Source organism: Rhipicephalus sanguineus, chromosome 3 (genome assembly GCF_013339695.2).
Source record: "Rhipicephalus sanguineus isolate Rsan-2018 chromosome 3, BIME_Rsan_1.4, whole genome shotgun sequence".
Taxonomy (NCBI): domain Eukaryota; kingdom Metazoa; phylum Arthropoda; class Arachnida; order Ixodida; family Ixodidae; genus Rhipicephalus; species Rhipicephalus sanguineus.
The window spans coordinates 86,397,681-86,422,692 of record NC_051178.1 but is presented as its reverse complement, the minus strand read 5'-3'; the positions used below and the strand labels follow the sequence as shown (position 1 = coordinate 86,422,692).

At 49.7% G+C, this 25,012-nt stretch overlaps 1 protein-coding gene across 1 annotated transcript; it reads right to left on the bottom strand.

Moving 5' to 3' along the window:
* Positions 1 to 1,288: 1,288 nt before the first annotated feature.
* LOC119386815 (glycine, alanine and asparagine-rich protein) lies at positions 1,289 to 24,756 on the bottom strand. Its single transcript, XM_037654087.1, has 3 exons — positions 24,670 to 24,756; positions 13,424 to 13,985; positions 1,289 to 1,943 (listed from the first exon to the last, which is right to left on the bottom strand). The coding sequence occupies exons 1-3, from the start codon at positions 24,713 to 24,715 to the stop codon at positions 1,355 to 1,357; spliced, it is 1,197 nt and encodes a 398-aa protein (XP_037510015.1). The 5' UTR covers positions 24,716 to 24,756; the 3' UTR covers positions 1,289 to 1,354.
* Between the last annotated feature and the right edge of the window lie 256 nt (positions 24,757 to 25,012).

Below are 25,012 nucleotides of genomic sequence, written 5' to 3'. Positions count from 1 at the left end.
GAGCGTACATAAAGTATGGTTGAACCATCCCCGAAAAAAATTTCTGTCTACGCCCCTGTTCATTATCACCATTGACAGGTATCGGTGGTGATGGCATTTCACGCTACCACATCTGACACCTACGTGTTTGAACACGGAATGTTGAAAACTACAAAGAGATAACTTTAAAAATGCAGCGATGTTTCAGAATAATTGCCCTGGTTGAACGCGGTGAAACGAAGTGATTCGAGGGGTAGTTTGTGAGCATCACGGCCCGACGGCCCCGCTGCTCCTTCTTAATCCTCCACGTCTAGTTATGGCGAAGCGGCCACAGAACATCTATAAGCAGCTGCCACACAGCCTCGTTAGCCGGCGTTGCAACGACAGGCCATACGCGTGGAAAGAATCATCTGATCAACGCGCTGATGCGCCAGAGAAATGTCGGCGGGGGAAATAAACTTTATTCAAACGAAGCGGGAATGTTGGAGCCAGGCTTGACGGGCGAGAACAGTGCGCCATCTCGCGGTATTGGTTTGGGCAAGAACGAGAAGTCTACAAGCTTCGACTACGCGCCTAGACAAGGAAGCCAACGTGTTGTAATGCGCAACAACACGCAGCCGCTGAATGCGCCGCGTTGAATATGGATGCAGCCAGCGCCTCTGGCGGTGGCGGCACGAAAGGCTCATCTTGAGCCGCTGTTTGTTTTCGCAACCGGCCGCCCTAGCGTATCGCTTTATTCTTTCGCCGGCTTTGACCTTGGCTGAACATGAAGCACAAACTGCTTGGCGAGCACAAACGGGTGCTAAGGATATCTTAGTCGAGATCAAAAAGAAGACATGGATATGGGCAGGCCATGTAGCGCGTAGGCAAGATAAACACTGGTCATTAAGAGTAACAAGACTGGATTGCAAGAGAACGCAAATCCGCGGGGGGGGGGGGGGGGTGCAGAAATTTAGGTGGGCAGACGGTTAGGTTGGGTATAACGTGGCCGCCGCAAGCACAGGACCGGGTTGCTTGGCGGAACAAGGGAGACGCCTTTGCTCTGCAGGGGGCGTAGTCAGGGCGATGATGGTGAGCATGAAAGTCAGATTCATGCAGGCAGGCGTTTTCTGTGTTTCTACCGGGAGTAGAGCTATCGATCTAAGAAATGAAGTAACTAAATAAATCGCGGCTCCGTATTTTTTGTGGTGGCGCGATGAAAACTCATTGATGAAGAGTTCCTGCCAAAGTCGTACGGCTGCAACCATCACTAGAAACTTGTGAGGAGGTGACGAAGCATTTTCCACGCATTCGTAATAAACACCAAATATAGAGGTTTGCCTTTATTTAAGCAAAAAAAAAGAGAAAGGTTTGTTGAGATTCGTGATCGTAGAATTTACAAGCCCTTGGCAATACCAATCTTTTGTTGGCCGCTAGAGCCAGAAAGCGAACTCGACAGGTCTGCTCCTGCCTGTAATTGAGACCCAGGCCCGAATCCTCGTCCCCCAGCACCGATGCCTTGCGGACCAGCGCCGCCACCAACGCCTGACGATCCTCCTCCAGCGAGCATGTTGCCCCCAGGTGATGGGCCTCCCCCTCCGCCCAGTCCTCCAAATGATCCCGCTCCTCCGGGTCCTCCACCACCTGGCCCACCTGCTCCTGATGGGAACCCACTGTCTTGAGGCCTACCAATCACAATATCCTGCGGTACATTCGCAAAGAGCTCAGGCGAAAGGCGTGGCTTGGGCCTGAGTTGTGCCTGCCGACTCAAGTAGACCAGAACGGCCTTGATGTTTTGGTCGATGGCCTTGCGCACCAGGGGTTCGAGGCGCTTTCTGACCGACCGATCAAGGAAGGCCTCCGCAGCTCGCAGGAATGTGCGGAAGATTGGCCTCTTTGAACACTGCTGTGGCTTGAGGAATAGTTTGAAACCTTTGAGAAAGATAATCTTGAAGTTTGTCACCTGGATATCTTGCGGGCCCGACCTGTGAATATAAGAAAACGTATTATTGGGAGGAAGGCAAAGTATGGAAGTAGACCAGCGTCGAGCGTAACACTCGAGCTCGTCAATGTGCAATGAAATGCAATCTTACCATTTCTGCGAAACATGCAGGAAGGCCGCGGTTGGATTTTGGTGATTACAACGTATTAATACGAATAAATACGATGTGTACTGTACATGTACTAACAAATTAATTCGGAGTGCCGGAGCGTTGACCGCTCGTCGGCGGAGCGCGCCGGTGTAAAAGTAGTGCCAGGGTCTGCGGCACGCGCGATATCCCTAGCTAAGAAGAATGGACTGTTGGGCGACTTGGTATTCTATTATCAAGAAATGGAGCGAAAAACGTGGACGAATGAAGACAGGAACAGCACAAGCGCACACTAACAACTGAAACTTTTATTGAAAACGCGAAGAATACGAAGGAAGAAAAACAAAAGAACCACACGCGCGTGCTCAAAAACCAGAAAACTCCTACATTTGCGCATCAAGATAGGCAATCTGTGCTTGGTGTAATGGTAATGAGGGCTTGGTGACACAACTATCTCAGGCTTTTGAAATAAAATAGGCTTCAACAAGCTCATGAGTCGTGCGTTCTGTGTGCCTCACAGTGGCTCTGGTTTCTCGGAAATCCGAGCTGCAATTTAACTTACGATAATGCATTGACAAGTTAGTTGACGGTTGTCCTTTCATAGATAATCGGTGATCGTTTAACCTTTTATTGAGACAGCGGCCGATCTGACCTATATAGTTGCTGCCACAAGAAAGATGGACGGAGCGTACCACTCCCTTACTACAGTCTGATAGGGCGTCTCTGTGTTTGACTTTAGACTCAAACCACTTCTGTACAGTGTGCTCCATCTTTATTTCAACAGCCCCATATATTCAGCTTCGCTTATTCCTCGCGAAAATAGTACTTAAATACTCTAGCCAGCTCGCCTCGCTCCCTAGCGCATCTAGATTGGCGTTGCTTCGCTCCAAGGGAGTAGAGTTTGGTGCCTTTTAGCGTTTCGTAGGGGGACTGTGCGGATGCGGTCTTTGAAACGCTATGTGCGCTCCTGTGCACGCGGTGTAGCATACGCGCGTGTTCTTGCGCGTTAATCGGCATCGGCGTCTTTGAAAGCGAAATGAATAACTGGTTTATTAGTCGCGGAATGTGACCGCTCAGTCACCCGTCCCCGACAACACTTGCAGTAGCAAATTTCAGAAGGAGGCATACTACACCTCTACAGTTCAATGAAGCATGTAAAAGGTAATTAAGCACCAAGAATAAATCGAGTCCTAAGACTACTCCAAAGAAATTACAGTAATTAATAAGACCGAAACATGGACCTGAAACGACACCTTTCTAAAGCCTGCAAAAGTGGATTACTAAGTAAATTAATGCAATTCCCTCTAATTAAAAGCAATTATTTATTGCGAACACCAATAAAGACTACTAAATATCAAAACTCCGTGAAAAGACTGGTCGCAGCCAATTAGGAATAATTATTAAGATTTATTTAGGTTCATTAATTTTAAGAGTTCATTGAAAGTTCAAATTGATAGTTAATTAGATCGCGCCGCGAGGATTTCGCGTGCGTTTAGACATTCCGCTGCATAGAGCGCGAGCACGCAGTAGCCTACAGGCCCCGATCCTCCCCGGATGTGTTGTCGCAACGCTAAGAGGGACAAACAGCATGGTCTTCAAATCAAGGCAACGCCTCCCTACATAGACTAGAGAGCGAGGCTTGCTTGCTAGGGATGCCGCGCACGCGCAGATCATGGCTGTATTTTTCCGCGGGTGTGCTCCGCCGACGAGCGGCCACCGGTCCAGCGCTCCGAATTATTTTGTCGGCACCTGTACATGCGTTATATGCAAATAACGTTTAAGGTCCGTGTAATATCAAACAAATTGATGAGTATAGCAGAAAACGCCATATAAGCCTGCCGTATGTAGAGTGAAGAGAAAGCGTGTGATACTTCATGTTCTATTCTCATAAAGGACTATTTTGCCTATCAGAAACATAACACAGCATGAATAGGCGTAGCGGAACGAAGACTAACTTATGCTTTACGGAAGGGGCCTCAATATCACCTGAGCTAGCGAGCCACGGCCACGCAATTTATTCTCGCGCAATGGTCTGGAAAGTGAGCACGGTTGGAGCAAGGGAAGATGTTTGAACAAAATCTCAGCTAAGGATGTCATTTGAATGAAGGCCCTCTTCCATATCACATGTGAGACATTTCTGAAAGGGAATTGAAGTCGCGTTCCCAGAAACATCGATAGCGATCTCCAGAATGACTGAAATCTGACGCCGATTTTGAACTCTAGAGTTTTTGTTCTGTGGTTATGTTGAACACATAGCGACCGCATGGGGCGCCTCAGGAGAAAAAAAAAATGCTCCAGGACAGTAAAGTATCCGTAGCTCACGAACGTACCTAACAAAACTAAAAAAAAACATGGCTGATCCTCCTTTCATAGGAATCGGTATAACACGAAAGTGAAACGTGTCTTCACAGGGACAGTTAAGCGTTTATTATGCATTGTTTCGCCACAAGGGCGAAGGAATGAATGCCGTAGCAACAAATTGTAATGTCACGCGAAGAACGGCAAGCAGCTCGAAACTTTCAGCGCGCTCTAAAGCAGAAAGAACGCACGAAAAGAACATACACAGGACGAGCGCGAACAACTGTTACAATTGTTACTTCTTTGTGTGTGAGCAGCGCGCTCCTTTCGGAAACGCGGCCGCTGCAGCGAGCGAAGTGACCTTCGTGCTCTATCTAACGTCAATGTAAACTTGCGGTAAAAGCACAGTACAAAGCGCCCCCATGACGAGATAAGCGCGCGCGCACGAGAGACACCCCCTGTAGAGGCGCCTTCGCATCGCAACTCGCGGCGCGACGACCTTTAAAGCTCGTCGTCCTCGCACTTCGCACCATCTCTCTAGTGATTACAAGACCACGCTGAAGCCACCGAGCTCTGAATACCGCCAATGGTCAATGGTGTGTATAAATAGCACGCCGTTAGTAAGCTGGAGAACGTACGCTCAATGGCAGAGTGGTTTCGCGCAGCGCGCTGTAGAGCGCGAGGTCGTAGGCTCGACTCCCGGCAACGAAACTACAAGTTTTTTCTTTGCTGTCTGTTAGTGCATATATTACAACAGCATATCCGTGAAGGAAATACGTCAGTGGAGCCGTGGTGAGCCCCGGGATAAAACACTTTCGTGTTAGGAAATATATGGGACGAAGACAATCACGTGTGTACCGGGCCACTGGCTAGAGATCCGTGGGCTGCGTATATGAGTACCCCCCTCAACGGAAATGTAGCCATGCTCTGAATACTCAGTGCAAGTTACACGCATAATTACACGCATTAATGTTGACTTTTTAGTTACAAAATGTGGCTTGTCTGAAGTACCTGCCGTGACAACGCAGATAGTGTTTTAGCCATACCGATAGCACATCGGAATATTACTTAGCTGAGGCTATGTAATTTTTCGTGTCCGCACCGGCTTCTGTAGCCGGTTCAACACGATGCGAATGCCGGGCGAACGATGTTAATGCCGGGCGATGCATCGACCTCCTAAAGAAATGTAACCTTGGGTCTATATAACGGACGCCTTTAGAGCGCATTTTATGAAAACATAAACTACGCTTTGGACGAGACACCAGAGTAGAAGCAGACAGGACGAACGCAGACTAACAACTGATTTATTGAAGTCACATAAACTTCCCTCGTGCAACAATGCGCGTGCGCAAAAACAGTCATGACCGCGTGACGAAAGCACCCTCTCCCACCAAGACCATTATCTATGTCAGAAAATGAAGCTCTTTCCTAGAGAGATACACAGATGTATCGCTGACGCACTTGTCTGGGTCATGCGTAACGATCCACGAGGCTTCCAGGATTTAACGTGCCCTCTGGCCCTTCGCTCGCCCTAAAACCCTCGTGCGACTAAAAATGGGCTTAATGAGAACTAAGAGACAATAATGCCAAGGAAGGTATAGGGTGTGTTATTTGTAGCATTTAGGATTAAATGTGAAGAAAGTAAAGTGGACGAAAAGATAACTTCCCGCCGGCAGGGATCGAACCTGCGACCTTCAAATAACGCGTCCAATTCTCTACTACTGAGCTACGGCGGCGGTCATCCCCTCATCCACTTTATGGGGTATCTACGTGCATTTAAACCTAGGAGTGTTAGTCAGCGCCGATCGCAGCCATGGTGGCGAGTATGGAACACCGTTTTTTGCCTGTTGGCGTCACGTAGCACGTGACCTTTTTACGAGCCGGCGGCTGATCAATAATCCCTCGCATACTACCTGAAGGCATCAAGTCAGACAGAACGAGACCCTCCTATGAATGAAGAAAGGAAAATGACTTTTAAGGGCGTTTTTATTTGTTAGACACAGCATTGATGAGAACTAACAGACAATAATATTTTCGTCCACTTTACTTTCTTCACATTTATATTGTAATCGCTACAAATAACAACCCGATATACTTTCCTTGGCATTATTGTCTGTTAGTTCTCATTAATATTGTGTCTTACAAAAAAAGTAATCTTTCCTTCAAAAAAACTTGAATTGCTGGTTGATAATAAAGTTTATTCCTCCTCCTTCCTTCAAAAATGGGCTTGCACTTCTTCGCACATGTGCTACAATGAACAGGCAGGTGCTTGCCACTGCCATCCCGTAATGAGTTCGAGTGTTCCATTAAGCGCTTATTAATACACCTCCCGGTCTGCCCCACATGGACCATCCCACAGGTCAGGGGAAATTCATACACCACTTCCGTTCTGCATGGTACATGCACTCCTCTGTGTTTCACTTTCTTTACCTTTGTCAGAAATAGCGCACAAACGCGACAACTTGCAAGGCGCTGAAAAAATAACGTCAACCCCGAATCTTACCGCCACCATTTCATGCCATGCGACAGCTTGTGGAGATTAGTCATCGCTTCAACAATTTGCGTGTCTCTCTTTTCTGTTTCTTCTTCGCTGGCGGCAGTGGTACGGTGGCATACGACCTTCAAAAGTGATTCAGCTACAGCCTGGAGTAAAGCATGGGGAAACCTGCATTACGATAACGATTAACCTGGGAAGAGAAACTATCTTTGACATAATGGTGACATGACTTGGTAAAAGTTGATCTAAAGCATGACGCCGCAATGCCCCCCTTCACAAGCTTACAGTGAGAGGACTCAAAAGGCAAAAGGGCCTTATTTGAACGTGGCGAGTATGACCAGCACAGGTGTTTGAGATCATTGAAAAACAACCTTAAATCTAAAAACTGCAAAGAAGCATTGTCAGGCAATTCAACGGTAGAATTCAATTTCTCTGCTGTGGATTTAAAAGACACAAGAATGCGCTTCGCCACCTCTTCAAGGTCATCGTCAGAATTAGTATTTACAAGTAATAAAAAGTCATCCACGTATCCACACACACGAACAATGCATTCGACGGTAAGCATCCGAGATAACGAGCAATCTATGCCGGCTAAAAAAGTTCACACCATCTCCCGCAGAAGGGGACCATGAGGCGATGCGAAGCAGCGTTTCGGCATGTACAGCCCGCGTTTCAGAGGGGGAGGGGAGAGGGGTAATGGAGAGGATGAGGGAAGGGGAGAGGGGCAGTGAAGGGAGTAGGGGAGGGGGATTGGAGAAGGAGTGGTGAGGGGAGGGGGTGGAGAGTGAAAGGGAGAGGGGAGGAGAAAGGGGTACTGGAGAGGGGAGTGGATAGGAGAAGAGGGGGGATGGGGAGTGGAGAGGAGGTGTGTGGAGAGGGTTTGCGCAGTTAGAGTGGTCACGCCGCACTCAACCACCGGTTTGAACTCCGCTATAAGATGCTTCGCATCTAAATTTCAGCGAGTACCGGCACCACGCACGAACCGGTACATATACCTCGTGTTTGTACATAAAACTTATCCTTGAAACTCAAAATGGTTGAGGTAAGGTATGTTTCCAGCAGCTCCAAGAAACCCCCCACGGAGACGCCACTCGTGTTCTGGAACGCCACCATTCCAGAACGTTCAGTACAGTTGCGAAACGCCTGGAATAGGTCCTCGTGGGGAATCGAGGAGAATCTTGTAAAGAGAGGCATTGTGGCGTCATGCTTCAGGTCATCTTTTAAGAAAACATGCCACCATTACGTCAAAGATAGTTTCTCTTCCCAGGTTAATCGTCCCCGAAATGCAGGTTTCCCGCATGCTTTACTTCAGGCTGTAGCTGAATCACTTTTGAAGGTCGTATGCCGCCGTACCACTGGCGCCAGCGAAAAAGAAACAGAAAAGAGAGACAAGCGAAAGTTTGAAGTGTCGCCATATGTCCAGAGGCTGTCCCGTGGCATGAAAAGGGCAGCGGGAAGATTCGGGTTTGACGCGATTTTTTCAGCGCCTTGCAAGTTCTCGCGTTTGTGCGCCATTTCTGACAAAGGTAAAGAAAAGAGCGATGGATGTGGCGTGAAACACAGGCGTGTGTATGTACCATGAAGAATGGCAGTGATGTATGATTTTCCTCTGACCTGTGGGATGGTCTATGTGGGGCAGACCAGGAGGTATAATAATAAGCGCTTTGCTTAATGGAGCATTCGAACTCGTTACGAGATGCCACTGGGAAGCACCTGCCTGTTCATTCCCGCCAAGCTTCGGGCCGTGACCGAGTTCCCCAAACCTACGTCTGTCAAGGAACTGCGCAGTTTCATAGGACTGTGTTCCTACTTTCGGCGCTTCATTCGAAACTTCGCGACTATCATATCGCCGCTGACGAAGCTCCTCGGAAGTACTGGGCCACTCAATTCGTGGTCGTCAGAGTGTGACGAAGCTTTCGCGAAGCTCCGTCGTTTGTTGACGTCGCCTCCCATACTACGCCACTACGACCCTACGGCCCCTACTGAGGTACACACAGACGCCAGCGGTGTTGGCCTTGGCGCTGTCCTTGCGCAGCGCAAGCCAGGGTTCCCTGAATATGTCGTGGCATATGCAAGTCGTACGCTTACCAAAGCCGAGACCAATAGACCGATCCCACCAGACCATCTGCGCATGCGCGAGTTTCCGACAGTGGCACTGTCGCCATCTTAGTTGTAGTTCTCGGAGCGCTGCTGGTGCGGCTGCTTGCTGCGTGTTTCAGGTATATTGGCGTTTTGCACCATTCCTCGACACGCAAGACGATTGAACGCGGTGGAAAACTGTGTCCGCACCTCCAACGTATGTTATTTTATTTCAGCTTAACTGCATCCGAGCGCTAAAAGAAAAAAAGAACAGTTGATAGTGCTTACGTGTGACGAGGTGGTCTCGTCGGGTTGACGAGCTTGCCTCGTTTTGCTGAATAAATAGTAGTAATAAAAAAGAGAAATCACGTTCCCGTCGTCATGAGAGCAAATATCTTCTCCAGTGAACGCAAGCACGCAAGCGACACAAGCTACAGTATCCGGAAAATAACTTGCCCAAACTGCGCAGAGCTATCCGCTATACGACAATAGGAGAAAAAAAAGGCCGAAGGGGACCAAAAAAAAAAAAAGCCTATTGCGCTTTTATTTTGTCGAAATGACACTTTCCATGTAGACTGTGTTGTCAACGCAGGACTTTGATCACAGTAATAAGTTAAACGTGAATGAAGATAAAACGGTCGCCGTGAAGCAGGTTGAGGCGCGTCCGCTGAACAGTGACTGGCCGCTCATGCCGTTTGGCAAAGGTTAACATCACGAAAATCTCGAGAATGGCACAATATTTCCTGCTGTACAAGGGACGGATGAGTCAGTAAGAGATTTTGGCGGCACACGCATTGCGGCGGATAAGCAGTAGCTCGCTCCGGCTGGCGGCGGCGGCCTCAGCCGGTGGCTCGGCGCCGGTATCGTCGCTAGGCCTACCGGTTCGAAACGGCAGTGTACGGTTAATAGCCTACGCTCATAAAGAAGTCCAGCTTTGCTACCGCTGTTGCGCGCTTTACGATGCGTTCACAATAATATCGCATATTGAAAGGAAGAAGGAAATCCCGGCGGCGGAGTTGGCTGCGATACCGGCACGGCCGAGTTTTCGCCGTGCGCTCCACGGCGCGAGCTGTACACAGCATGCAGTTATAATCTTGGCTTGTATCACAGGTCTCGTTCATGCTAGACGCTTGACAGTCGTCATCGCATTTGGTGAGAGGTCGGTTTAGGTCTTCCGATATATTAAAGCGATATCTGTTGAGCCCGGAAAGGACGTTGTATCCAACCTGTCGCCGCTGGCGGCGATGGGCCCGGCAAGGGGATCCAGCTGGCGTTATATGAACTTTTGCTGTCGCTGATCGGTCCATCGTTCGCGCAGCAAGGTTGTTATGACGCAATAGGGCACTGTTAAACCACGATGCATCATGCACAGGGAGTTCACAAACACGTTGAACAAGAAAGTGCGCGGTAGTTGCCTCTCCGTCCGACTTCGTTGACTGTCGCACACATTCCTGTCGGAGCTTGAAATCCTTTGAGAACACGCAAAATCCGAGTCATTTTGCTTCAGGCTCCTGTTGCAGCATTCCAGTACACAGCACGTCAACCCAACCATCGCAATTCCTCCAAATAAGGCCGCTAAAGCTCGTTAATGCAGCTCGCCAATGCACCAGCTGTAGGCACCTGAACGTACCGAGTACTACAAGTACCGGCATGCACTGCGGCAGCGGTGGCGTAGTGAAACTCGCGGTGAGATCGGTCTATTACACCGTCACCGAAAAGGAATGCCTGGCGATCATCTGGGCCCTTACGAAGTTCCGACCTTATTTGCATGGTTGCCCATTTGATGTCGTCACCGACCACCATGCACTATGCTGGTTGTCATCATTGAAGGATCCATCAGGCCGCCTCGCCCGCTGCGCACTTCGCCTACAGGACTACGACATCCGCGTGCTGTACCACAACGGACGCCAGCATGCTGACGCCGACGCACTCTCGCGCTCCCCCTTGACTGCCGACAATACCCACAGCTCAACGTCTCACAATGCCGTTTCCTCCATCGACATTCACACCATCGCTACCGAACAGCGCAAGGATCAGTGGATCGCTTCACTGATAGACTTGCTCACTGATCCATCGGCAACACCATCCACTCGCGCGTTGCGTCGTCAAGCCCATCATTTCGACATTCGCGACGACCTCCATCACCGACGCAATTACAACGCCGACGGCCGCCAGTGGCTACTAGTAATACCCCACAGTCTCCGTTCTGACATATGCGAATCGTTCCACGCTGATCCGCAGTGTGCGCACTCTGGGGTATCGAAAACATACCACCGCATTCGCCAACGGTACTTTTGGCGAGGAATGTACCGCTACGTGCAGAAGTTCGTTCGCTCGTGCATCGATTGTCAGCGCCGTAAGACTTCAACGCATCAGTCACCAGCAAGTCTACAACCTTTACCTTGCCCTGACCGGCCGTTTGGGCGCGTTGGCATCGATTTGTATGGGCCACTTCCTCTGACGTCAGCTGGTAACCGCTGGGCCATCGTCGCTGTAGACCACCTTACGCGATACGCCGAAACTGCCGCCCTCCCAGCGGCTACAGCGCGCGATGTAGCCTCCTTCCTGCTCCACCGGTTCATGCTGCGCCACGGTCCACCCCAGGAGCTGCTCAGCGTTCGAGGCCGTGTCTTCCTGTCGGAAGTCGTCGAAGCCATCCTCAAAGAGTGCAACGTTGTTCACCGCAAAACTACTGCTTACCACCCGCAGACGAATGGCCTCACCGAACGCTTTAACCGCACGCTCGGCGACATGCTATCGATGTACGTCGCCGCCGATCACACAAATTGGGATTCGATTCTGCCTTTCGTCACCTACGCCTACAATACCGCCCCTCAAAGCACCACTGGTTTCTCACCCTTTTTCTTATTGTACGGCAGGCACCCGTCGCACACAATCGACACAATCCTTCCATACACGCCGGATCGATCGGAGTGTGCGCCTATTTCTGCCACAGCCAGACTTGCTGAGGACTGTCGCGAGCTAGCCAGGACCTTTACTACGCAGGACCAAGAGCGGCAGAAGAGCATTCGCACTGCCACCAACACTTCTGCACCCACGTTCCTCCCTGGAGCGCTCGTATGGCTCTCGGTTCCTACCACTGCAACTGGCCTCTCTTCCAAACTACTACCAAAATACGAAGGCCCCTACCGTGTCGTCGAACGCACATCCCCGGTCAACTACCTGATTGAACCTATTGAACCATCTTCCGACATGCGCCGTCGAGGGCGCGACATTGTCAACGTGGAGCGCCTCAAGCCCTAGCATGATCCGCTCATAGTGACCAGCTGTTAGGTCGCCAGGCAGCTCCCTTTTCGTACCCGGGGTAATTGTAGAGAAGCATTGGAACGCTCTAATGGGTCGTCCTCTCAAGCGCCTCCTAGTGGGTCACCCTCTTCGCCTACCCTCGGAGAGCACGCCCCTCGTGCTCGTGCTCGTGAGAGTCTGCGAGTCTGCGCTCTGTCGTTGTGCATCGTCGCCGTCAATCCCGCTGTCAATAAACGCCTTAACAGTAGCACATGTGCGAAGAAGTGCAAGCGCATTTTTAGTAGCACGAAGCTGCTAGGGCGAGCGAAGGGCCAGAGGGCACGTGAAATCCTGGAAGCCTCGTGGATAGTTAGGCATGGCCCAGATAAGTGCGTCAACGATACATCTGTGTATCTCTCTAGGAGAGAGATTGATTTTCTTACGTAGATAGGTGTCTTGGTGGGGGAGTGTGCTTTCGTGACGCGGTCATGACTGATTTTGCGCACGCGCATTGTTCCACGAGGGAAATTAATGTGATTTCATTAAATCAGTTGTTAGTCTGCGTTCGTCCTGTCTGCTTCTACTCTGGTTTCTCGTCCTAAGCGCAGTTTAAGTTTTCATAATATGTCTTACCAACTAGCCCCTCAACACACGCTCCTCGAGTTTAGAGTGCAGTTCTTTGGTTGTTTATGCGAGGTTTGTACTGCAGTGATACCTTTTAATGTTTCGCCTCAAATACGGCAGGATATTTCCATTTGTCTTAAGTGAGATACTGCTGAAACAAAATGACGAACTTCTGAAATTCTGGTGTCGTAGAACTTACACGTGTTCCAGCCACGTCGAACGCCATTGATGGTATGAAATTAGTGCGTGCACATTTTGCAAGAAACTCAAGGTAATCTCCGCAAATATTCTTGTTCGTAATTTTCATTTACGGTCGCGCTAAATCATTTGAGATTAAAGAAAATGCAAAGACTTGGCCAATAGGGCAGACGTAGCATCAGGTGGTGGCAATAGATACGCGTGTGCTATCTGCCAAGATTTTCTTTCGTGTTAGAGATATGTGGTATACTTTGCAAATGTTTGATAATTTCATCAGAAATAACGAAATATGTCTGTTTGTGCGATGTACGACCTACACAGTGTGGGTTCTCGCTAAACTACTCCTCTACGTTCTCTTCTCTTGCTCCTGTTGTATAGTGCACCCTATTTTTGCACTGAGTATGATTTTACTCTTACAAGGAGGTTTACTTACTGCGCTATTTCGAGGATGGCCCTGGCTTGCCTGACAAAAACAGTGAACTGCACGCGATGCTTGTTTGTCTTGCTGTTTGCCATCTTCACGGTGGCTGACGTGTTGCCGAACACGTTGTTGATTCCCAGGTCGAGGCGAAGACGCATTCCGGTGTTGTCGGCCTTCACTACGCAAGGGCCAGTGCGGATTACGTGAGATAGGCCGAATACGTAGGAGTTGTAGGTGTGCACGGTGCCCGACATGCGCAGGATACCGCTGAATGGTATGGTCGTGTCGGGAAGCTTCAGCGGGTCTGCCCCGTAGGCCAACATGATCTGGCGGAGTAGCAGGGTGAAGAGGTCCTGCTGTCCATATCCGGAAGGATATCCTATGAGGCCTGCACCGCCTTGTGCTGCGCCTAGCCCTTCTGGCTGCCTGAGCTGTGGCTGTCCACCCACTCCTAGACCTCCTGACATTCCTGGTCCTCCTGGTCCCATTCCGTCGCCAGCTTGTCCAAGTCCACCACCAATTTCATTTCGTCCTGCTCCGAATAGCCCAGCAGAAGCACCGCCTTTCTGCTGACCTGTACCAAAAAATAGTAAAGCGAGAAAGACTTCTCTTAGCTCATATACGGTGCGCCTTAAATCTTCGAGTGCATGCTATTTATTCAAAGCGACGAAATAGGTGAGCTTCGATTTGCTGAAACTATGTATACTTTTAGGCGCCGTCATGCATCAATCCTCGCTGAGGAGGCAGTGTAAACGCTGCAGTAAGCCCACTTTGTAAGAGTGAAGCGAGCGTGGTAATTACAGTAAATTGCGCCTGGCCACAAAAAAACGAAATTTAATATACAGGGTTTATTAAAGTGGTAATTAGTATTACTTTCTAGTTTGCTCGTAGTGGGTAGATTTAAAGTTTTCAGTTCTTTTGTTTACGAACTGTGCAAGATATATAATCACGAACCATGTAAGATACAGTTGTCTTGACCTGTTTAAGGCTAGCAGCTTATGATCCTTTTTTGTTCATTTACATATATAAGAGAAGAGCAAGTGGATATAGAAAAAAAACATTTATTCCAGGTGTGACCTGAGACCGATCTCTTTCAAGAGTTCAGTCCCCGTTCGAAACGTCGAGTAAAGCTATTTTTTTGCTTTGGTACGTGCGCCTGCACTTCGTTTTACTTATTAATCACGGTATCCAAGAAAAGGGCTACAGCGTCGCTGCTAACACTACCTCGACCGTTTGCCTCTGTGTTATCATACGTTGTGTTTGCCTTGCGAATCGCCGGTAGGAGCTATGGTGAAGCGAGTCAAGTACCTCATGACGTCGCTGACGAAAAAATAAGCATTTTCGAGCCATTGGAAGCTACTGATCGCAGGTAGACATCCCTGAAGAGTTTTCAATTTCAATGCAGACAATTTCGGAGTACATAAAAAAGGAAAAGATTTTGGGGGCGGCGGCAAAGTCAACTGGTCCTTGGCAATAGAATAGAAGCCAAGGAAGTTAGGCCATTGTCGAGGAGGGTCTGATCGTATGTCTAAAATCAGCAGCGGCTAGAAAGTTTCCCGTTTTCGGGGGCCTCCTCAATGCAGCAGCCATGGCCACTCAAATACGCATTCAAGATTCCAACGTTAGCAATGACTGGTTGCACAATTGCAAAAATGGTTCGACGTAAGTTGTAGAATGTGTAGCAAAAGCGCAGCTGTCGACGTGAGTGTAATTGAAGATTGCCGCAACGAGAAGCTGGAGTTGCAAGAGTACTCGCTGGACGACACATTGAATTGCGAAGAAACGGGACTCTTTTTTTCTTTTTTCTAATTCTTGCCTAACAAGCCGCTTTTATTTGCTGGTGAGCCTTGCCATGAGCCTACAACCGATCTATTGAAAGTGTCATCCACAATCTCAGTATTGGTACGCATGTGGAATAAGAAAACGAAGGCGGATCACCGTGCTGGCCGCTCCGAGGGAGCTAGAGAGACGACGGCGACGCTGGCATATTCAACCTGCTGGCCGCTCCTGCGCTCACTTTCGCGACCAAATAAACGGCCCCTTTAGTCTTATTAGCCTCGGTCTCCTTCTCGCGTAACATAGTGGCGTGAACTATCCCAAGCGGGCAACAATACTGTCACCTGGTCGTGACGGTGAAGAAGACTCTAGCAGGACTCGGAAATACGTAACGCTTTATTTCGCCGAACTTGTGGCCGGGAAACGGAAAGCCAAACAGCAAGTAAGGCACGAAGTATACTGATAGCAGCGAAAAGAGCGTCGGCAGTGGATAATCTGCTCTGCCGTAAGGTGCGTCGGCATTTATACATGCAGCATCGAAGATTCGAGCCTTATCGCTGGTGGCCGCGTTAGTTCGCGAGTAATCTCAACTGCTCGCGTTTGCGCTCTCAAGCCTATAAGAAGATTCTTGATAATCTGGAAGGTTCCTAGACATTAGGGCACGGCTTGCGCAAGGCGGCGGCTACGTGTGCAGCAGACTAGTTAGATGAAAATGACAAAAAGAAGAGCGCGTGGCATTACCCTCCTTTGAAAAAGCGTCGTTCCGATGCTCATAACAGAACATAGAAGGAGGGGGGGGGGAGTGCATACACAAATAAAGTACAATTATTAAAGAAAAAGCAGTCCTAAGGTTCGCTAACGCGTATAAAGCGGCTTAAGGCGCACGACATGGACGACTTGAAGTCGTGCGCGGCGCTGCTGAGAGTTCGTGGTGCCGTCCGGGATGACCTCGTATTCTAGAGCGCCGAGACACCGAAGAACCTTGTATGGCGCGAACTATTGCCGAAGAAGATTTTCACTAAGTCCACGTCGGCGTATCGGTGTCCAGACCCAAACACGGTCGCCGGCCTAGTATTCCACGAAGCTTCATCAAAGATTGTAACGGCGGCTGTCGGTAGTCTGCTGATTTTTGATGCGTAGGCGGGCGAGTTGTCGGGCTTGTTCGGCGCGATAAAGGACATTCACGTCGAGATTTTATTCGTCGGTGACGTTGGGTAGCATGGTGTCGACTGTCGTTGCCGGGTTCCTTCCGTTTGCCAACTTGTACGGCGTCATCTGCGTAGTTTCTTGCACAGCCGTGTTGTATGCGAAGGTCGACGTACATGGACAGCATGTCGGCGATGGTCTTATTTAAACGCTCGGTGAGGCCATCGGCCTGTGGGTGGTAGGCTGTGGTCCGGCGGTGGCTTGTTTCGCTGTATTTCAAGATTGCCTGAGTAAGGTCAGCAGTAATGGCCGTACCTCTGTCGGGGATAAGAACTTCTGGGGCACCATGATGCGGGGAGATGTTCTATCGAAAAACTTAGCTACCTCGGCGGCACTGCTCCTTCATCCCACACCCATAGATCACATCACTTGTCAGTGCCATAATTTTATACTGTATACACCCCTTTTACGCTTATTTATAGCGCGTGATTTTAGGCCTCTCTACAGCCATAGTACACCCTGTCATCGAAATCACTGGTCATCGCCAACACCACACAGAAGACATGGCGCTCCGTGGCCACCCATGACGCTTGCGCCACAAAACCCCACTAATCATCATCATCGGCGGCACCGCCTTTTGGCAGGACCCTCGTTTCGGCGTAGCGGGTGAGGTAGTCGGTAGCTACGACAATGCATTTGTTTCAGACAGTCGACTTAGTGAATGGCCCTAGTAAGTCCGTACCTATTTGATGGAGACGGTGAGCGAGGTGGTTCGATGGGCTGCAGAAGTCCTGCTGGCCTTATCGGCGGTGTCTTACGTCGCTGACAGTCCCCGCATGTCCGTACGTGGCGAGCGACGTCGGCGGTAAGGCGTGGCCAGTAGTACTTTTCGTGTATCCTCGCGAGCGTGTGGAAAAATCCGAGGTGGCCAGCCGTCGGATCCTCGTGCAGAGTCTGCAGAAATCCTGCTCGCAGTGCCGAAGGTACAACGATAAGAAAGTTGGCCTGGGCCGGAGAGAAATTCTTCTTTACGAGGACGTCGTTTTTCAAGCAAAATGACGCCAATCCTCGCCTAAATACTTTCGGAAGAACGACGGTCCTGCCCTCGAGGTATTCCACAAGGCCCCTGAGTTTCGGTTCGGCTTGCTGTCGTTCAGCGAAGTCATCGGCACTTATGGCTCCCAAGAAGCAGTCATCATCGCGGTCGTCCTGCGGCGGTGCGTCGACGGGGGCACGAGACAGGCAGTCGGCGTCGGAGAGTTTTCTTCCGGACTTGTGAACGACGGTAATGTCGAATTCTTGAAGTCTTAGGCTCCACCGTGCGAGGCAACCTGAAGGGTCCTTCAAGTTAGCTAGCCAACACAAGACGTGATGGTCGCTCACAACCTTGAAGGGCCTGCCGTAGAGGTAAGGGCGAAGCTTGGATGTAGCCCAGATGATGGCAAGACACTCCTTTTCTGTTGCAGAATAGTTGGCTTCCGCCTTGGATAGCGACCGGCTAGCATAGCTGATAACCCGGTAGCGTCCAGGCGACGGCGAAGGCGACGTACGTCGAGGTGCCCACTCACTGGTGGCCAAGCAGTCGGCGATATCGCGTGGCTGCTCAACACGCTGTGGAGGCGGTGCGTTGACGGCGAAGTCACTTAAGTCCATCTGGCGGTATTGGCCGCTGCGGTAGGCGTCGCAGGCTTCCCCGCAGTGATAGCAGAGCGGTGGGTTGTCAGGGGCAGGCCAAACGTCGGTCTTTCGAGGGGCGTAGCGTTAGCCTGCAGGCGAGCGGGATGGCGTCGGAGGTACGGCTGCGTCTGGCGACGGAACTGCTGCGGCGCGGGGCTTTGGTGAATGCGCGGAGGGGTGACAGCATGGCGTGCAACGGCAGCATAGCTCATGGCTTGCGCCTCAGGTTGCGGCGGTACTGCAACTCCCAGCGGATGCTCCCAGCGGAAGTTTCTTGCGAATGACGTCGTCTATGGAGTGGACCTGGGGTTGCGATGCAGGAATCATCTTTCGCAGCTCTTCACGCACGACCGCCCTGATCGTCTCACGCAGGTCGTCGGTGTCCAGCGCATGTGCTTCCCCGTAGTTCGTCGTCGGCATGCGGCGGTAGTATTGCCTCGTACGAATTTCTAGGGCCTTTTCAATCGTTGTGGCCTCCGAAATGAACTCCTTGGCTGTCTTTGGCGGGTTGCGCACAAGTCCGGCAAAGAGCTCTTGCTTCATTCCCCGCATAAGGAAACGAAGCTTTCTCTCTTCTGACATAGCGGGGTTGGCGTGCCGGAACAATCGGGTCACTTCTTCGGTGTAGAGAGCCGTGCGTTTCTACCTTGAACAGGGCACCATGCGGCCAGCGCTCCGCGGAGCTCCTCTCCCGGACGCTTCGGAAACTAGCGCGCAAGCGCAGTGACAGCTGTAGGCGGGGCCTTTGCCGCGTCGTCTGCTAAAGCGCGGCGGCTCCACCGAATTGCGCTTGCTTTGCGGTGAAGCATTGCTCTTGCTATGTGCGCACGCAAATCCAGTAGCCGCCGCGGTTCTCGAGAAGCGCAGCTACTGTGCCTTTTCTGCGAGCGATCGTACAAGTAATACACCTCGGCCCATACATGAGGAGAACTTTCAAGCCGCGCTGGCACTGCCACAACTAAGCTATTCAGCGGAACAAACAGAATATTCCCGCAGCTCACACGACTGCTTTTTGATCAGCCCAAAGTTGGGCGCCGCAAAGTCCAAAATAAAAAAATAACTGGGTGCATTATGCAAGGTATTAAGTGTGCACGCTGGCCCCGCCACGGTGGTCTAGTGGTTATGGCGCTCGACTGCTGACCCGAAGCTCGCGGGATCGAATCCCGGCTGTGGCGGCTGCATTTTCGATGGAGGCGAAAATGTTTGAGGCCCGTGTACTTAGATTTAGGTGCACGTTAAAGAACCCCAGGTGGTCGAAATTTCCGGAGCCCTCCACTACGGCGTCTCTCATAATCATATCGCGGTTTTGGGACGTTAAACCCCAGATATTATTATTATTATTATTATTTTAATTGTGCACGCTGTAGCAACGCAGCGTTTACAGTGAAGTGCATTAGAACGAACTCATAGAAAAGTGCATAACCATGGTTTATTCTCATGTGGTCAAGAAATGAAAGAAAGCAAAGTTCAGTTCAAACTTATCTGAAAATAAAAATAAAATGCTGGGACACTTAGAAATGTCTTTTCACTTAGCTCAACTTTTTACTTAGATAATTTAAATTGGATTGTTTAGAAGCGGGTGGCATCACTATGACCTTCAATCACCGCCCTCATACGATCCGGAAGAGACGAACACAGGGCGTCGCATATCGCAACGTTTGCCCTGGCTTCCTCCCAGCTATCTTGCACTGCTGACCATAGGTTGTCCTACGACAAGCCGTGTAGGCTGTGGGAGCGCAAAGCTGCCTTCATGTTCCCCACATGTGCTCAATGATATTCATGTCTGGGGATTACGGTGGCCATTGCAGCACGGCAACCCGACGCTGCTGCAGGCAAGAGGAAGCCAGCTTGCACTTGTTATTGCGGAGTAGTCTTGCTAATGGATGAAATCTCCATCTGGAAACGCTTCCCCAAAAGGAATGGCAACGCCGCATTGTCTAGAATGGAGCAATAGCTCTCAGCCGTGAAACGGCCATGCACCCTGACGAGAGGACCGAGGTCATGCTTTGTATTTCCACCTAGACAGTCACCGGACGTCGCCCACTGGCGGCTACTCGCTGTATGTATCGCGGCATATACCTGCGGGAGATGAACATATATAGTTTATTAACGGAGAAAGTTGGGCTTCATGATGCTACAACATTTAAACGCCGAAAATAGTAGAGCGACAAGGTACTGACAGAGCCAATGATACGCGATGTCATTCTGGTTGCCTTGGTGACATTAGGAACCGGGACTAAACAATCGTTACAGCTACTCATATTTTTCATTGTGTCATGGGTATGATGAAAGAAACTCCGAAGGCAAAATGAAGTTCCCATAAGAATAGAGACATCGAGCTTTAGAAGACTAGGCCCGAGAGCCCGATGTCGCCGACCAGTTTGCCCGCGGGTCGTCTGCAGAGGTTTTCAGGCGAGCTTCCCGAAAGCTATGGGCCATACGTGCTTCAACTTTGAAATTGAGACTCGCCTTCCCGGCTTACCTAGTGAGTTGAAATAGGGTTACGGAGAATTTTCAATATAAACTTGCTTATATATACATACACTTTTCATCACGCGTACCAAAAAAATACACTCGGTTAAGTGCTTTTAAATAAGAACTTTGTTTAGTGTTTTTAGATAACAACGAAAGTTACAGAAGCTGTTCTCAGTGTCTGTTAAACTCGTGCTGGATATCACGCGCACCTTGCATTAAGTAATCAAAAGAAGATTTTGACAATATTTCGCGGCTAACTTGTAATCTTAAAAGTATTACCACGAACTGCATAGTAATTCACAGATAACTAGCGCTGCTAAAAGCAGCGGCTAAAATTTGCACGAAGACGACAGCCTCTCGAAAGCTTACAAGCACTGCTTTGCATACCGCGTGTTCATGGGGCGCCAAACTCGTATTCTGTGATCCCACCGAGTCGTGAAAGTGGGCTCATCCGTGAAGACCACGCGTTTCCAGTCAGCTGCAGACCAGCGGGCGTGATCATCAGCAAAGTGGAGCCGCTTCGCTTTATTTTCAGCTCGCATGACCGGCTTCCTGGCAGCCGTTCGGCATTTAAGTCCTGCTTCAAAGAGGGGGCGCTTCACGGTTGTAGTCGAAACGTGGTTGAGCCCGTGCTCAGCCTGCACTTCTCGGACTGTAGTTTTTGGTTTTTCCGCTACGGCTGCTACAGTTAGCAGGCAGGGGCGGCGCCAGGATTTTTTTGCTGGGGGGCACCCACGACAAGTGAGTTCCTTCAGGGGGGCAGGGAGGCTGGGAACATATGCATTGTGTTTTTACTATGCTTGCTCTTGGAGGGGCAGGGGCGGTGGCATGCGGAACTTTTTTTTTGGGGGGGAGGGGGCTCCAGCCCCAACAAACCCGCCCCCCCTCTGGCGCCGCCCCTGTGTGCAGGTCTTCGTTCTTTGGAGTCCCCCGGCGACGGGGCTGCCGAGGGGCGTCTCCAATGCGTCCTTCATTCCGGTACGCTTGAATAATTTGGTTCACTGTTGCAAGAGGACGGTTTGTCGTCGCACATATAGCACGTTGAGAATATTCTCTCAGGCATAAATCTATGATGCGTAGTCTTTCGTCTTCCGGCACTTTCGGCATTGTCCTTCAGTCGGGAGGCAATACTGGAATGAAGTTCTACCGAACATATGCAGCATATGAAGTGATACGCGGGCCTTGTGTCGCCCAGAGACAAAAAGGGAATGAAGCTTTATTCTGCACCTGTTCAGAGAAGTAAAGATTTGTGATCAGCGCTTCTTTGTTGCACTGATTGCCCCTTATGAGTACAGCTGAAAACTTGATTAGAATGATCCCTTAAGGGACACTAAAGAGAAACAATGAATCGGTTTAGATCGATAAATTGTGCTCTGAAAACTCTAATGCCGTTAATTTCGCCATCATAGGTTTATTGATGGAGGAGAACATCAAGTTCAAAGTTTCATTTTTAAATTTCGCGCCGAAATCTCCGCGCAGTGACGTCATTTATTTCAAAGTGTATTTATCGTATTTTGGCGCCATTGGCTCGACAAAATTACCCCAAACTTTGTATGTTAAGTCTATGGCCCCCTTAGAGGACAATGTACTTCATTTTTACCGAATACAAACTACGTAGTCCCTAGTAGGCGCCTTCAAAACATGTGATGTCACGGCGAATAGTGCGGAAACTTCAAGGTGGCGTCGCCACCCACGTTTTGTTTTTCGCTATTTTCTCGCTACGAAAGCTCTGCTCGCCGTAACAATGGTACCGTTATAATCGTAATAAGACAATCTACCATCGAAGATCAACTTCCGGTTTCTCTTTAGTGTCCCTTTAATTTGTCTGCATGAATGGAAGGAAGAAACACGGTTGTAATTGAGCAGTACATAAGGGCGGAATATTGGCGAGTTAAATTCTGTAGCACATGAAAGCAGCGCTATTGGTAACACCCGTATGGTATATTATCAATTCTCTAAGATTAGCGGACTGGTCAGATCCTTTTGTTTACAGGTGAGTAACAAATCAAAATTTTCATACATTGCAAGGTGTTATGTCAGGCCTTACACGAAATTTTCATCACCAATTTTGCGGCGCCCAACTTCGGGCTGATCAAAAACAGTCGTGTGAGCTGCGGGAATCTTCTATCGGTTTCGCTGAATAACTTAGTTGTGGCAGTGCCAGCGCGGCTTGACAGTGTTGCTCATGTATGAGGCGAGCTTTATTAATTGTACGATCGCTTGCAGAAAAGGCACAGTCGCTGCGCTTCTCGATTTGCGTGCGCACATAGGAAGAGCGGCGCTTGCTTCACGGCAAAGCAAGCGCAATTCGGTGGAGCCGCCGCGCTTTAGCAGACGACGTGGAGAAGGCCCTGCCTACAGCTGTCATTGCGCTTGCGCGCCAGTATTTTCTTACGCGTGCGGGAGAGGCGCTCCGCGGAGCGCTGGCCGCTTCTACTGTGTTCAAGGTAGAAGTGGACGGCTCTGTACAACCCGAAGCTCTCGTTCGGGAGCTGTACATGGGTCTCCAACAGGGTTTCCGCTCTTGCCTTGTGGACGACGCTGCCAAAGCTGCCCAGAAATGCGGCGTGAAAAAGGTCCCAGGTCATCAGCGTGGCTTCTCTGTTCTCGAACCGTGTCCGAGTGGTGTCTTCTAGGGCGAAATAAACGTGCCGTAGTTTGTATTCACTGGTCCAATTGTTGAAAACGGCGACCCAGTCGAACCTTTCCAGCCAGCTCTCCGGATCTTCTAGCGATGACCCGTGGAAAGTTGGTGGCTCCCAGGGCTGATGTAGCCGGATCGATGTAGGGGCTACTGGGGCAGTCATCGTTGCAGTCGAGGTCGCAGCGTTAGGTTGCCTGGCGTTGCCTGGAAGGGGTCCGTGCTCTGGCTTGACTCCTAGCTGCCGGCGGCTAGTTCAACGGTCCGGGATGTCTTTAAGTTCTTCCTCTTGACTACTTAGACTTGGATCCCGACTCTGTGTGGGCGTCCGGAACATGGACGAACGAGCACCTCCAACAGACGTCACGTGGTCGTGAAGGTGAAGAAGACCCCAGCAGAACTCGGAAATGCTTAACTCTTAATTTGGCCGAACTTGTGCCCATATATATATATATATATATATATATATATATATATATATATACATATATATATATATATATATATATATATATATTGTGAGGAGCAAGAGCGGCACTGGGGCTCGGCGGCTTCCGCGAGAGTTCAGGGGGCAGAGGAAGAGGAGGTGGAGAATATAGAACAGCTAGCCCAGGAACGGGTGCTGTCTCTGTCTCGTTTCTTACAATATATATATATATATATATATATATATATATATATATATATATATATATATATATAAACGGAGACGTACGGAGCTCTGCAGGTAGGTTTACCCCAAGAGAAGCTTCCCGTTTCATATCGTAAACTTTGGTTAATTGAAATGAGCGACTTTAGACGGAAGGAGCACCTTCAACATATGCTTAAAATTAAAATAGCATAAAATTTCGTTTTACACTCTGCAAAACACGTGTGTGTAATTCAGCGGCGCCTGAAGTCTGTTGCAGGTTGCCGGGCTCACTGGTCTCGCAAGTAAAGTATATCAGTGTGTCTGTAGCGAAACATACGCAACGAAAATCACGAACGCTTCGTACTTCCAGGCATAAAACAGCACAGTGTTGCGCTTACTGTCGTTGAATATTCAGGCGTACACCTCGCGGCCACAACACGAAGAGCAGAGCGGTGCTCGTGCTTTTTTACGTCACCGCTCGTGCTCTGTTACTCGCAGTCCGCGTATTTCCCGCTGTTTTCCATCGGAAAATCCCATACCAAACAGCCCGTCGTCGCATACTTTCGCAGTGCGTGAATAATGCGGAGTTTGCGTATGTTTGAGGCCGAGTACTCAAATATTAGGGGAGTACTGCAAACAATGGTTTTTAAATCAGCTTTATGAGTAAATGCGGAGGTTGATACAGAAGTATAGTGCGTCGCTGACAAGCTTAGCTACTTCAGACGTCATAAATGGCGCAAATCAGAGGCGGCCTTGGAAATGCATGCAACCAGAATGGGCGCATCTTAGGCTTGTAGTACATCCGCCTTTGTATTGCGCCTTTTACCTTCTGTGATACGACAGCGAGCCGAAACATAAATTCTGCGTCTCTACATTTTAATGCCAGACTTAGAAGTCAACGTCTATGCTTACCATAGGCAACGACCACACAACACAACAAGAGTATTGCTTTCCGCATCTTGGGCGGCTTGTCTCCTCCGCCGCGGCACTCACTGGTCTGTCCAGGGGGACCTGCAAACCCTCTCCTTACATATAAAGGCCTTTCGTTGTTGGCACGACACGTCACACCAGTGAAACAAAATATAAAGCAAAAACCGTGTTTGGTTGTTTTGAGCAGAGGGCCAAACTTGTACGCGCCTGTCCCCTTTTGTCCGTCTTTCAGACATGTCGAAGCACCTAAATATGGACGACAGGTTGAGGGAGTCGTCATTGTTTCAACTCCTTGTGCCTGGGCATTTCCAATGTATTGACGTAT

What these genes read in the sequence shown, in the direction of transcription:
- LOC119386815 (XM_037654087.1), bottom strand. Translation starts at nt 24,715, where the DNA reads ATGCGGAAAGCAATACTCTTGTTGTGTTGTGTGGTCGTTGCCTATG. An exon ending in TTGTGTGGTCGTTGCCTATG is followed by an intron (nt 13,986 to 24,669) that starts GTAAGCATAGAC and finishes TTTTTGGTACAG; the next exon opens with GTCAGCAGAAAGGCGGTGCT. An exon ending in GCCATCCTCGAAATAGCGCA is followed by an intron (nt 1,944 to 13,423) that starts GTAAGTAAACCT and finishes TTATATTCACAG; the next exon opens with GTCGGGCCCGCAAGATATCC.